Source organism: Fusarium solani, assembly GCF_023522795.1.
Source record: "Fusarium solani strain SB1 chromosome Unknown bctg00000005, whole genome shotgun sequence".
Taxonomy (NCBI): domain Eukaryota; kingdom Fungi; phylum Ascomycota; class Sordariomycetes; order Hypocreales; family Nectriaceae; genus Fusarium; species Fusarium solani.
The window spans coordinates 1,697,699-1,712,148 of record NW_027072153.1 but is presented as its reverse complement, the minus strand read 5'-3'; the positions used below and the strand labels follow the sequence as shown (position 1 = coordinate 1,712,148).

At 53.7% G+C, this 14,450-nt stretch overlaps 4 protein-coding genes across 4 annotated transcripts; 3 read left to right on the top strand and 1 right to left on the bottom strand.

Moving 5' to 3' along the window:
* Nucleotides 1-129: 129 nt before the first annotated feature.
* Nucleotides 130-523, top strand: MRS44_008961 (uncharacterized protein; the record flags this gene model as incomplete). The annotated part of the gene is made up of 2 exons (XM_065621127.1): nt 130-402; nt 461-523. The coding sequence occupies 2 exons, from the start codon at nt 130-132 to the stop codon at nt 521-523; spliced, it is 336 nt and encodes a 111-aa protein (XP_065477199.1).
* A 1,123-nt stretch (nt 524-1,646) lies between these two features.
* On the bottom strand, nt 1,647-6,766 carry MRS44_008960 (uncharacterized protein; the record flags this gene model as incomplete). Its single annotated transcript, XM_065621126.1, has 7 exons — nt 1,647-4,167; nt 4,221-4,384; nt 4,449-4,615; nt 4,835-5,003; nt 5,081-5,342; nt 5,704-6,275; nt 6,698-6,766. The coding sequence occupies 7 exons, from the start codon at nt 6,764-6,766 to the stop codon at nt 1,647-1,649; spliced, it is 3,924 nt and encodes a 1,307-aa protein (XP_065477198.1).
* Nucleotides 6,767-8,898: 2,132 nt separating this feature from the next.
* Nucleotides 8,899-11,992, top strand: MRS44_008959 (uncharacterized protein; the record flags this gene model as incomplete). Its single annotated transcript, XM_065621125.1, has 7 exons — nt 8,899-8,979; nt 9,369-10,490; nt 10,946-11,041; nt 11,093-11,103; nt 11,150-11,207; nt 11,256-11,487; nt 11,571-11,992. The coding sequence occupies 7 exons, from the start codon at nt 8,899-8,901 to the stop codon at nt 11,990-11,992; spliced, it is 2,022 nt and encodes a 673-aa protein (XP_065477197.1).
* Nucleotides 11,993-12,293: 301 nt separating this feature from the next.
* Nucleotides 12,294-14,044, top strand: MRS44_008958 (uncharacterized protein; the record flags this gene model as incomplete). Its single annotated transcript, XM_065621124.1, has 2 exons — nt 12,294-12,590; nt 12,668-14,044. 2 exons carry the CDS (start codon nt 12,294-12,296, stop codon nt 14,042-14,044), a joined length of 1,674 nt encoding a protein of 557 aa, XP_065477196.1.
* Nucleotides 14,045-14,450: the final 406 nt, after the last annotated feature.

Sequence of the window (14,450 nt, the reverse complement as noted above, 5' to 3'; positions counted from 1 at the left end):
TCTTCTATCGCATCAAAAAGCCCAACTCCATCACTGCCCCTCCAAACTACAAAACCTCCCCCACCAAAACCCCTCACCAACAAACCACACACCTACAACCACAACAACAAACACAACCAATCGCCCATCATGTCTGTCATCGAGCTTAAGAGCAAGGCCGAGTTCAACGAACTCATCAACAAGACCCCCTACGTCGCCATCCAGGCCCACGCCACCTGGTGCGGCCCTTGCAAGGCCATCTCCCCCTTCTACGCCAAGCACGCCGACGCCCTCGCCATCCCCGACAAGTACGCCTTCGCCAAGTTCGACACCGATGACGTTCCCGACCTCGCCTTTGAGCTCGGCGTCCGATCCATCCCCGCCTTCTACTTCTTCAAGAACGGTGACAAGGACGAGAGCCTGGTCGGCCCTATCCCCCAAGCTGAAGGCCCTCGTCGAGGGCTACGCTGCCGAGGCCAAGGGCGAGGCCGCTGAGGAGAAGCCCGCCGAGGAGAACGCCCTCAAGACCGACGAGAACTTCTAAGTGCTGTCAGCATCCATCGATGGACTTGGTGTCGGAGTAGCAAAAGGCGTCGACGCGACGTCGCAAGGATACCCGCCTGCACGTCACGGGCAGAATAGATAATCAGGAGCAATTTGGCCATTATTGGAGCCGAGTGCTGAAGGAACATGACTGGACTCGATAGAATGTTGGCCAGTTCAACCTAAGGAAGAGCGTATACAGAAGCAAAACAGTTTCAAGTTCAAACAAGCCTGAGCACAACCGTGAAACACCATGCCACACATAGACTCCATATTATAGACATTCCACTGATCGGAAGGTTGATGTTGGAGGGGAGAGTTGCTACGTGAAGGGGATTTTAACCTCTTCAGCTGGCCAGGAGGCAAGCTGTTCATTATGAACAGAGCTGCTTTCAGAGCGTCATTGAAGCTATTGATCATCATGTGGATAAACCTTATTGATTTGAGCCCATTGAGACCTCAGGCTTTGGGTATAAAGCCTTTACTGTTGAAATTACTCAGATATTGATTGAGATACTCTGATCCCAATTTTGGGTAGCATAAAGTGATAGAATAATAGACATTCCACTGTTGTGGTTGTTGACGAGAGCACCTCTCTTCGCACAGCAAAGGAGAACGATATGAGGTAGTCAACTCTTACACCAAACGGAACAGCATTGTGGTCATCAATATTCATTCAATAAATCAAGAAAAGATTCGCTTGTGGCTACTTGTAAACCGTGTAATCCAAGAATGGTGCCGTGTCCCGTTGTGCTGTGTTCCTCCTCCTCCAAATCTCATCTTCAACCCCTCTTCTATAAACCCCCTTTCTGGTACCCCTTTTTTGAACTGCTCCCAATCCCACCTGTGCAATACCCTCCCTAGACACAAGACCTAGTCTGCTACTTGTACATGGGTCCACCATCGCCAATGTCCCATCAGACGCCTATCCCAAATGGTATCTTGTCCTGGGTCGTAAGACAGGAGGGCAAGAAAAGAAGCGAATAAAAGAAGCAAGGAAATCAACGCTAACTCCTCCAATATGCTGCTGAAAAGGAATGAATCCTGTATGCCGTGCTGAATCACTCGCTGCTCGGCCGTCTATATCAAGGTCCACGTGTTCGTCATTTGTTGGCGTCCTCACTTCAGTATGACGGCTTGGCCACGGAATCTGCGGACTCGTCACTAATACGGCCGACCCCCGAGTCCACCCGTTTCTTACTCGGTGTCAGGTAGTCTCGAGATTCCACTCGGTCGTCAAGCCCTCTCTTGAAGTCGCCGTTTGATGAGAGCCTCGATGTCAACATGGGTCCAGCCGACTTACGCCGATTAGCCGCGCTCTCGGCTCGAAGTTGTCGGAAATCGCTGATGCCCAGACTCATTCGGGGAGTTGACCTATCCCCTCTGACACTCAAAAACTCGCTTCCTGAGCGAGTATGGCCTTGAGACTGAGTACCGTTAGGACTCGATGGCGAGCTGAACCCTGTCGAATATCGTAGTCCTCCGCGGCCTCCTCTCCATCGGTTCCAAAAGCCACCGTCGCCCTTGTCATCCTTGTTGTCCGATTCAGATGCGGGAATCAAGCTGAAACTGGGTGTTGGCGGACTCGTGATTGTGTTCCTATTCCGATCTCGATCTCGATCCCGATCCCGATCCCTTGAGGCCCTGATGGTCGTGCGGTTCGACACAGTACTACCTGTCGGGCTCGCGGGGTTCTGGTTTCGACTAACCGGGCTTGTAGGAATCTGACTGCGGGCTATTGGGCTTGATGGGTTTTGGCTGCGGGCGGCTGGGCTCGACATATAAGGCTGCCTTCTCGCCTCTGATGCAAGATTGGCTGCTGAAGTGTTGACCGGTGATCTGCTCGGCTTGTTGGGTGACATCGATCGCTCGCTCCGCGTCGGTGTGGCGTTCCAGTTATTCCTGCCTCCGTCAATATCCTGCCGCCAGTTGTTGATCATATCAGTAGCGTGCTGGAGTTGGGCCGGGTTGGGTCCAGCAAGGTTGAGTGAACCGCGCCTTGAGTGAACACGACTGCTGGCAGTCGTCCTCGACATGATACTGCTACTCCTGCCGACACCTGAGAGGCGGTTGGAGAGCTTGGAACCCGTCTCCCATAGTCCTTGCTGCCGCTTGTGGTAGGCGCAGTCCTGCCGAAACACCTTGATCTTCCCCGTCCTATCAGTGGTGACAATGATATTCCCATCAAGGTGTCTCGAACGCTCAATGTACGCGGGGCTCTCCTCGGGCCGCTTGGTACTGGACAGTGAGTCACCCTGGTCTTCCTCGGACAAGCCGGACTGGCTGTGTGTGCTCTCTTCGAGGCTTCGCAGAGTCACCGGAGGCGGGTTGCACAGATCGTAAACAGGGTCTCCTGAGGCGCTCAGGAGTTGTCGGCTCTTCATCGGGGCTATCAAAGCAACAGTGACAACCTCTGGATGAGCGTCGAAAGACTCATAGGGCTGCTTATCCCTGATTTCACCGTCCTGAGAGAGCTTCCAGATGTACGCCCTGCGATCCTCGCTGCCGCAGATGACATACTGGGCATCGTCGCTGAACCGTGCGTGGATCTGGCTTGACTGACACTCGAGGCCCTTGTATTTAACTTGTATGACCTTGTCGTTGAGGTGGTAGACTCGGATCCGCGAATCGTTGGATGTAATGAGGATCTTGACTCTTCCAGCCTCAGGGCCATCTGGTATGGTTATCGTCCGGATGCCCGTAATCTTGCTACCCTTAGCATTCCTGCCGCGTGAGGATCGCACATGGATCTGGTTCTGAAGCTTGAGGCCTTCGGTGGCATAGAATGTGCACAAGCCGCTCAGGACACCACATATGGCAGTCTTGCCGTCTGGAGTAAACGCAACCGCTGTAATGAACTCCCCAGCTCCAGCTTGAAACGCAACGTTCCTATCAGGGATACTCCAGAGCCGTAGCTGCGCGTCCATGGATCCAGCCAGGAAAAATCGGTCGTCTGTGGGGTGGAAAGCTATCGATGTGACCACATCCTTGTGAACGAATGTGCACAGACAGTCACTTCTGCTCATATGCCACAGCTTCACCACCTTGTCCATGGATGATGAAAGCAAAAAGTTGTTCTTGCTCCAGCTCAGGGCAAGAACCTCTCCCTTGTGCCCACGGAACTCCCGGATAGGCTTTGTCCGGAAGACGGGAGCGCTCAGTTTCTCGCCAGCGGTGCCATCGAGTGCCTCCTCTTCCTCGTGAGCCTTCCGCTCCTCTGGAGTAGAAATGACTGCAAAGACACGAACGATTTGGTCCTTTCCTGCAACAGCCAGGTATCGTCCGTCCAAGCTAAACTCGGCAGCCCAGATAGCATCTCCCCCCTTGAGAATCTTGCTTCCAACTGCTGTCGTTATACGGCCATGCGGCTCTCCGGGCTTGCGACTCGTGGCGCTAAGCTCTTGGGCAAGGAACAGATGGTTGAATTCCTTGTCCTTTTTGTTGTGCGCTTTGACGCGGATGTAACGAGGGGGTTCCTTGTAGAGGGGGATATATCCTCCACCAGCGCCGATGACAGATGTGAGGGCTCGGGCGTATGTGCCATCGGTTCGCAGTTCACCCACGTCCGAATCGGAGTCCTGCAGGCCGTCGTCCTTCCTCCAGCTTCCGCGCATTCCCAGTCGGCTAAGGAAAGATGGTCCTTTCCTAATAAACCATGAGCTTGACACACAACATTCAACCTGTGAGTATATGCGCACCGTCGATCTCTGCTAGAATCCTGAAGGTTGCCCTGTGACTGACTAAGTTCGGAGTCTTGTCTTTGGGTATTGTCCGCTGAAGTATTATCAGACCGGCCTGGGTTTCGAAGTCGTTGGGCAATGGAAGGTTCGGCGGGGGTGCTGTTAGTTCTCTCGTAGATTTGCTGTATAAGTGTATTAGCCGTGAGCTCTCTCTAGCCCAACCGTGACAAAATCGAGGCTACCAACCTTGCTCAAAGGATCAAGACCAGCGTTGGATGTGGGATTCGGGGTAGCCGACTTGACCGATGCTTTGGTGTCCTTGGTTCCTTTTGCATTCTGAAGAGAGCTAGATAGAGATGATTGTGTTGTCGAGATCCTGCTCGAGCGGGTTTCTTGGGGCGTGACAATGGCACCTAAGGTCGGGCTGTCAGCTTACATGACAACACAGAGGTCTAGTAGACTAGATCGCGTGCAATGAGATTTGAGGCGCCCAAGGCCTGTCATGACCCAGCTCCCAGGTCCAGATGGACGAATAGCAAGACATTGCAGGCACAACCGAGCAGCGGGGCAGAGAGGAATTCCAACGATGCATATAGAGAGAGGGACGGAGAGGTGTCGGGGTGGTTACATACCTTGGGAGTCAGAAAGGGCGGCAAGGCTCTGACGACGAGTCTGAGGTGCGGATTCGGATGTATTGGATACGGCATGCGAGTTGCGCCTGGAGGTCAATTCGCCATCACCCCTCACAGCAGGGGAAGACTTTGAGGTAGCCATCTCCCATGCTGTGTGGGCAGTCAGGTCCTAAAGAATATGTCTGAACGAGATGCATCGGGGTGCGCGGGCGGTCGGCCTCGCGCAACTTGTGGAAGTCCCCAGACCCGAACGAAGCGAGAGATGGTGGACTTGGCTGGCGGACTCGCGGACTCGTGGGGGGGCGTGAGATGGAGGGAGGTGGGCGTGGCGGGGACCGGGGGTAGCGAGTTCTGTGGATTCAATCCGAAGGGTCCGAGAGTAAAGAGCGAGATGAGGCTGGGCGGGCAGCTTGCTGGATCAAGGTACCTGCGGGCTAGACCAGACCGGCAACCAGTTGGTGGGCTGGGAACCAGGTAAGACGGTGTGGGCGTCACCTTGTGGGCGTTGCTGTGAGTCCCTAAGTGGATGTCTGTCCACTGTGCCTAGGTCCGTAGGCCTAGGACCAAAGTGCAAAGGGTGTTAGTTGGTCCGGGGGTTCCAGAGCTTTGTTTCTGGGCGGCGTGTCAGACGGGTGGATTTGACGAGGGAGTCGACGAGCTAGCGACAGAAGAAACGATGGACGGCTTACAGGAGGAGTGCGGCTGAAGCAACGAGTTTTGGAACTTGTGTTAAAAAGGACGGCCAGCCAATGCGACTCGCATTCGCCGTTTAGCTGTTGTTGAAGTAAACGAGAGCGAGTTGGCGAGCGAGCGAAGACGACGGAACCAGCTCGGATCAACAACCATGCGCTCGCTGCACCTCACTTCACAGCGCTGCAGCGTGGTGGCCCTGGCGACCGGTGGGTTCCTGTTTGCGCTGAAAGCTGCCTGCTGAGATGAGTGGCGGTGGGTGGGCCTGGGCGAGGGATGGAACCGTAATAGAGTCTAGTGGACGGAGCGCTGCGTAGAAGATGCTGGCGTCTTTCTTTTTTGGCGCGCGCGCGCGAAAAGGGTCGACTTGAGGAAAAGGGGAGAGGAAAAGGAGACAGATACCGTGATGCGATGTGTTGTCAGAGAAGAGATGAAGAGGGGGTGTTGTGAGGGAGCCAGTGAGCACCAGCAGACTGAGGCGTCGGGCACGAGGATGATGAAGATGATGGAGAATGGCCAAAAGAGGGCTGCTATGAGTGGACGACGAGCACAATGGTGGGCGCAGCTGATCTGATGCCGTCAGCAACTCGATACGCGGGCATGCGAGAGTACAGGTACTAGAGTCGCAGCGAGGCTCAATGCCTTGCCATGTGCTAGAGACTCTTGACTGGAGACCGTGAGGATGGAGGGTAGGATTCACCACACCTTCCCGGAAGTCGGCGGGGTTTTGGGGATCAGAGAAGGGAAAAAGCTGGGCATCCAGAGCGTGATGGATGCCGAATGAGGTAAGACGAGACCACACCAGAGTGAAGATCCGGCAAAGGAGAATGACATACCCGCTATTTCAAGGTACGGAACCGGTAGCAGGCCGTAGGGCAGATTCGATGTAGGGCTTGAGCTAGACACCGGGCGTCCATATGGCGCACTGTAGCTCTTTGAGTTCTGACTGAGCTATTGCACGTTGTGCAAGGCTATTGGAAGCTTTGTGCTGGCTGTGCTGTCTAGTCTCAGGCTGTGTTTATGCTGTGCTCAGAAATTGGCGTCGATAACTCCCAGTGTTGGGAGGCAAGCTGAAAGATCGACGACACAGCACGGCTGTCATCTATCAAAAAAGTCAACGTTGCCCAGTCGGCCAGCCACGTCCAATGCGAACCGTTCGTTTCCGTGGCTCACCGCACCTCTGGTCCATGGCCCGACAAATAAGGCTTGGCGTGAACGCCGCTCTGGTGCGTCAAGGTTCATGTGGGAAATAAGGCGATGACATCTAGACCGCAAGTGCCAGCGCAATTGCAATTGGAGGATTGTAAAACGGTGAATGTTGTCTCTTCAAGACATCCTAGTAACCGTTTGAGACACTGATAAAGTGTCTCGGTTGTTCAAGTCAACAATTCAACAGCATCAGGACCAACGCCAAAGCCGTACAACCTCAAAGTTTGCTGATGTGGATGGATTGTGACACTGACACCACTCCTCGATACCCCCAGCCTGCCAGTAGCAAAAGCGGCACCAGGTTCAGGTACCCTCTCCACTGGAAGCCCGTCAATGGAAGGGTTACCGAATTCTTGGGGATGCATACGAGGCCGGGATGGCACCGATGGCAATGCGCGTGTCCATCCGCGTATTGAGTCCGAAATTCTCTTGGTGGGGACACATGTCGGTCTAGCCCGCACAACCAGTTCAAGACGTAGGCTACCATTCTGTATCAATCAATGAGGGGAAGATGGGAGGAATGGTGAGGGGATATTCCAGCCATCCTTGGACCACTCTGTGTGAGACAGATGCGCGACAGAGGGCATCACTAACAAGGCGACACAGACTCACTAGCTTGGCTTGCGTATTCGATTCGAAAACAGACCAGGATCCGTATCCTCCCGCTTCCCTTCTAGGAAAAACCATCGCCGGTGCCTTGCGCTATCAAGATGGACTACGTCAGGACTTTCGTCGGCGCGGGCATATGCGCTCCGTAGAATCGCGGCAACACTGCACCGATCCTCCGTTGCATCGTCGTCCGTAGGCAACGGAGAAAGCAAGGGGTCTGGTCTGGGCCTCAGGATCACCAACAAGCAAGACCGCATCGCATCGCATCGCATCAAGCCGACGTCAGCCTCCTCCTGGCACTAACACGGCGACCAGGGCCCCAGGTGACAAATAACAGCGTCGCAGGCGGCTTGAGATGGCATGATGACGTGACCGCCCCGACCTCGACAAGAACATCAGATGATAAGGCTGCACGGCACACGGAGATGAACAAGAGAACGAATGCGAAAACATGCACAAGGCAAATCCCGTCGGCGCTGAGATGCCGGTCCTGCATGGATCGGTGTCTTGGCTCACTTTGTTGAAAAAAGTTGATTCTAAGGGCCGAAAACCTCATGGAACAATCAAAATGCCGAGGCGAACTCAAAATGGCTCGCCTATTGGCCGCTAGAGTTAGGTAAGCGGGTTCCCGGCCACGTGAAAAGTGTCCGTCGGGCTTCAAGAAGGCTTCCATGGATGACAAAACTCCGCCGACGCCGGGCAACGCCTATGCGGAGAATGGGTCCATGAGCAGAGTCATTCAAGACGATGCACGTTACAAAGCAAAGCCAACTTGCAGAGCAGAAAAAAGAAGAAAATCCCGCTAACTACAGCTACGGAGCGGGTAAGCTAAGCTGCAGACCATCTTGCCCTCCGCACCCGCGGACCACCGAACAGAGACAGCTGGCCGACCGGATCCACCTAAGAGAAAGTTAGACTCGGCATGCCCACAAATCTTGAACGTGCATCCTGTTCTCAACCGTTCTATAGCGGAGATAGGCTGAGGATCTTTGTTTACTCGTCCAGTCAAAACTCAGTCCCGCCACGGCTCTTGTTAAAAGGGACGTCGTTAAACCCCGCGGGCTTCAGCAAAGTCCGTCCGATCGGCCATTGTCAACTACCGATACCGATTCCACCCTGGTCCTAGCCCCAGGTGTCACATCTCGGAACCCAAATCGACCCTCGTCAACCCTGTTGTGCCGTGTCGTGCGTGCCTGGCTGAACGCCATACGGAAAGCAGCTGGTCATACTAACACATACCGTACCCAGCTTCAAACCGCATCCAGCTGTTGCTGTGCCTCTTCAGCCAGCCAGCCTCGTCTTGGCCACGCAGCTCAACGGGTACACCCCACGCCGTTGTCAGATCCCTATTGAGTCCCGACAGTGGTGGCAGATCTTTTCACAGGTGGGCAAAAAACACAAAGACCACCTGCGCGTGCGGCTCTGTCCAGACACGGGCCAACTCCTGTTCCTATCTGCCTTCTCGCTCTCACGAGCCCACCGAGGTCCGAGGCCTGGGACCCAGTCAGCGGATTCCAAAGCAGCCACAAGAATAGCATCCATACCATACTATCAAGATGAAGCTAGTCTCGCGCAAGGTCCCCAAGAATCTCGAGGAGGAGACCGTGTCTCTCCTCCCCGAGGATCCCGAAGATATGGTCAGCCGCCCCATTCCTCAAAGTCTGTCCCCTTGTCTCCCCCCATCAGCATCCCTCGTGTCCCTTTCAATATGCAAGCCCCGTCCTATCACCCCCTGGTTTCCCATCTCCCGTTTCCCGTTTCCCGTCTACCGATCGTCGACGACCCTTGTTGTATCTCTCTACCGTTACCCCTCCCCCTCTTTCACCATCACACCCTCACAATGGCATCAACTCATGATGCTAGTTTATGCCCGCTATGAACCTGATTCCTGCCCTGTATTCTCCCTACCACATGCCTCTGGTTTCAAGCCACTTCCCCTTCAAACACTGACCGCTCCCGCTCCCGTCCCGGGGCCGTTCCGGCGCCTCATTCCACCCAGACAAGACACTACTAACACCGTTATCAGTGGCATGCATACAACCTCATCCTTCCTGGAGATATCATCCACGCTCACGCCATTCGCAAGGTCGTCACCACTTCCAACACGGGAAGCACGGCGTCTGAGCGCGTCCACACCGAGTTGGCCATCAAAGTCAAGTCCACGTTCTTTGATCCCGTCATCTCATCGCTCCGCGTCTCTGGCACTGTCACCGCCGAGAACCCCCATGTCACTCTGGGCTCCCATCACACGCTTGACCTTGAGGTCAACCGCCCCTTCACCATCATCAAGCCAGATGGCTGGGACTCGATCGCCAAAGCTACCCTCCAGGAGACCCTGTCGGATGACAAGGACGGCGCCGTAGCTGCTGTCGTCATGCAGGAAGGACTTGCCAACATCTGCCTCATCACCCAGTTCCGGACCGTCCTCAAGGTCCGTGTTGAGAGCGTGATCCCCAAGAAGCGTGATTTGGCGTCGGATCAGGATGCAGGTATGCGTCGCTTCTATGAGAAGACGCTGTCCACACTCCTACGCACCATGGACTTTACGCAGTCTCGACCTCTGCTGCTGGCTAGTCCAGGTTTTGTGGCTGGTGACTTTAAGCAGTACATCGCCAACCAGGGGCGAGACAAGGCGGACAAGGTCCTCACCGCCGTGGCCAAGCAGGCTACCGTGGTTCACACCAACTCGGGTCATGTCCACAGTCTCAATGAGGTGCTCAAAAGCCCCGAGGTCCTTGCCAAGATGAAAGACATGAAATTTGCTCGTGAAACTCAGTACGTGGACCAATTCTTTGATATGCTCAAGCTGGATGACGGCCGCGCCTGGTACGGCACCTCGGCTGTCGAGAAAGCCGTCAACGATGGCGCAGTTGGGCCCGGCGGCGGTGTCCTGCTGGTCAACAACTCGCTGTTCCGCAGTGAGGACCTCGCCACTCGCAAGAAGTATGTTGCTATGGTTGAGAAGGTCCGGAGTGACGGCGGCGAGGCAAGAATCCTGAGCAGTGACCATGAGAGCGGACAACGCTTGACTATGCTTGGTGATATCGCCGCTATTCTGAACTATCCGATGCTTGATCTTGACGACGACGACGACGACGCTGATGAACATGACGACGATGAACACGACAAGGATACTAAACAAGAGATGGTAGATAGTGTCATATAGTTTAGTATTCAACTAATGATGTTACGTGTGTCCTCCGGTGCCAGACTATGTCAGTGCTGTTACAGATTAATCATCATTCGGTGTTAAGCTTATCTCCTGGACCTTGACTGAAGAACTATAGTATTAATTGGTAGCTTCATGATGTTGAATACTCGTATTTGTTGTTGGAACTTTTAGGAACTTTTATTTGGGCACTCATTGGTGATCTCATGCATGTCCCCGCGTAATGATCTCCACCTCATTCACGTTAACCCCGTCTTAACAACGTCAACTCGTCACCCAAAACAGTATTTAAAGAGTGCAACCGCCCAGAGTCTAGCATTGAAGCTCATAGTAATCCAAGTCGTGGATTAGTCTCTGGAACTCCTCTATCGACAAAGTGTATGACCTCATCATCTCAACCCCTCATTCCAGCGGCAAATGCTGAGGATAGCTAGGAACCCCTCATGAGCCGCAAGATGGCATCAAAGCTCGCACTCAACTCCACTCGAAAGCTCAACTCGGGCTATGAGATCCCACTTCTTGGATTCGGAGTTTGTTGCATTGTTCTCATCCTTCGGCTACATGCTAACTCTGATGTCTAGGTCTATCAAACGTGAGTCTTCTTGAGGGACATTAACCATGATTTCTAACTTGTCTAGTCCTCTCGAGCAAGCCACCGATGTCTGCAAAAAGGCTCTGGAAATAGGCTACCGTCATGTAAGTATCCCGTGAGGGGTAAACTATACAGGTAGCTAAGTCTTCAAGATCGATTCCGCCTCTGGGTATCACAATCAAGGCGAGAGTGCAGCGTCCATCTCTGCCTCTGGTATCCCTCGCTCGGAGGTCTTTTTCACTACAAAGATACCTGTGCGCAAGTTCCCTCTGGGCTACGAAAATGCTCATAAGCTGGTGGACATTGCGCTCGAGGAGACCAAGCTGGACTACCTTGACCTTGTCCTCATCCATGCACCCTATGGAGGACCTGACGCCCGCAAGGGTGCGTGGAGGGCCCTCGTCGAGTGTGTCGAGGCTGGAAGGTGCGCTCCCTGGGCATCTCCAACTATGGTGTCCATCATCTAGACGAGCTCGAGGAATACATCAAAGAGCTGGAAGCGGAGCGGGGAGAGGGCAAGGGAGGCGTCATCTCAGTGGGTCAATGGGAAGTTCATCCATGGCTCACGAGGCCCGACATCGTCAAGTGGTGCCAAGACCGCAACATTGCTGTTGAGGCGTACTGCCCCATCGTGCGAGGTGAACGCTTCGGCGAGCCCAAGATCAAGGCCCTCGCAGAGAAGTATGGCAAGACGGAAGCGCAGATCCTGCTCCGCTGGAGTCTACAGAGGGGCCTCGTTCCTCTAGTGAAGAGTGTTACGCCCTCCAGAATCTTGGAGAACACTCAGCTGTACGACTTTGAGCTGACGGCGGAGGAAGTGGAGGATGTTGCAACGACCGATTACAGTCCTTGTGCTTGGGATCCGACTGTTGAGACTCTGGACAAGTAGGGGTCTTCAAATGCCATTATTTAGAGATTGGAAAGACTCAATTACATCTAAACACATAGTTGATGAAATGCAACATCTCGTCCTTCTTCTCCCTCTTCATATCGGGATAGCAATCGCCAGAAGGGAAGCCCGTGCATTTGTTGTCTTTGTTGATGGAGCCACGTGACCACGTTTCCACTTCGCGTCACCACCACCATCTCATCCCCCACTATCGCGCTTCCTACCACTTCAAGCCCACCACCCTCCATGTCTCGCCATTGCCCACCGAATCGTTAGGTCAGATGTCGTTCAAACGCAAAAGATGGGTCAACGAACCTTTACCCTTATACCCAAGTTTCCGGGTCGGGCAGAATCCCCAGACACGCCCCCTCTCCGACCTATGACCTCAAAGCAGGTCCAGAAGGCATATAAATCCGCAAACAAAGGACCAAAGCTCACTCGAGCCGAAATTTGGAAGCAAGAAAAGGCAGAGCAGGAGCGCATACGGAAGGATTTTGAGCGAGAAAAAGCGGCAGCAAAGGCGAAGGTCGTCCGGGAGAAAAAGAAAGAAAAAGAACTGGCAGAGAAGGCCGAGAAGCGCAAGAAGGGATTGCCGCTTGTGAATGTGCGGCCAAGCCAGGAGACGATCTCTTGGTTTGTTCGGGGGAATGGAGGGTCGAAGAAAGGGACGCCAAGGGAAAAGACGTGGAGAAGGCCGATACGATCGAGGAGGAGACGGACCCTACAGAGACGACGGCCGAAGATACCATCGACGAGGAAGCACAGCAGCCCGCGAAGAGAGTGCGAACATTGGAGGACATACAAGAGGATGAACAAGATACCCCCGATGTTGGAGCTGGAGCTACGACGAACGACGAATTACGACGACCTTCCCCAAGCCCAAGGCGTGAAGACATGCAAGAAGTTGAGGAGGAATTGATGGGAGATAGAGGAGGAGCATTGGTCGCCAACAATTCACAGCGTCTTTTGGAAAAGCCAGCAATAGAAGAGAACATTTTGGATATGGATGATGAACTGGACGCAGATTTTGAGGAAGAGCTGGCCTTGGAGTTACTCCAGGACCTCGAAGCCGCGGCTAGCAAGGGATGCGATCGAAACTCTACGAGCAAAGACGAATCAGCACCCGAATCAGTGCTAGGGACGAAAGTTGGAACTTCGAACCAACTTGCTGGTGTTGGACCACCTTCGGATCGCTATGAACAAGACCTTGGCCTCCACCGACCCAAACCCCCTTCAGTCAACTTTATTAAGCCAGCCCTCCCCAATCGACCAGAACAGCCACCGGCATTACCCTCTCCATCGCCTCCACGCCAAGCGCCCCCTATGAGTACGCAAGCGATTCTCTTTAACTTTGATGATTTCTTTCCATCATCCTCTCAACAAGCACGGGAACTTGAGGAAGATGATGATATTATACCGTCAGCACCGGTCCCTCTCCCAGCCATTGTCGAGGAGGAAGAGGAGGTTCTCGACGAGGAGCCTGGCAAGCCCGCAGACCCTGACCCCTTACCATCTCTTGGACCGCTCTCAGACTCTCCCTCTCCTCCCCCAAGACGATTCTTTACCTCTTCTGGATCACACGAGCAAATGTCTTTGGCCTTGCATCGTAGCCGACGTACAGCAGCATTGGAGAAGATTCAGCAGCGCGAACGGGCGCGTGTTCAGGCTGGCATGGTAGCACGTGCTGAAGCTGAGAGCTCTAAGACCACCAAATCACCTCAGCCAGCAACGACTGTGCCAAAGCCACAAAAGACGTTTGAGAAGAACGCTGGAAGCTACAAGCCGAGACCTCCTCAGATCCAAGCGCCTCCACTGCAGGAGAAGAAGAATCCTCCGCATTACACAGCAAACGAGAAACACAACGCGCCCATGACGACCAGACGTTTTGACCAAACCCCTAAACAAGTGCAACGCGCTGAACCAACAAAATCACCCACACCAAAGAACAACAAAGAGAACCAGAAGCCACAGCCAAGTTTTGGACCGAGTGCCTCACAGGAGTCGTACGGCGGGGACTGGGTGGACGAGATTGCACTCGAACTTATGATATGATGACGAGACGGGTCTTTTTTTGCCCACCTGACGATAAACGAGAGGAACAATTGTGGCATTGGAGAGATTAGGAGTTCGGGGATCAACATGGACGGCATACATCCAAGAAGCATTGATTAGAGTCATTGGCATATCCCACTCGACGTGGGCCATGGGCGGCAGCACCTGATTGTAGACCCTTTACATAGCGACGGCGTTTGTTTGTATTACAATATTACTCTGTTTACCTGTACTCCAGTATCCTTTTTTCTTTTGCCAGGAGATCCTACCCGCCCAGGTCGTCAAAAGCCTGGATATCTTCACCAGGGCCGTTTAGAGATATCTCAACAATTGGTCAGTAGCTGTTGACCTCGATTGAGACAAAAGTATCTCCAATATCTACGATTTGACAGTCCTGAACGCCGAT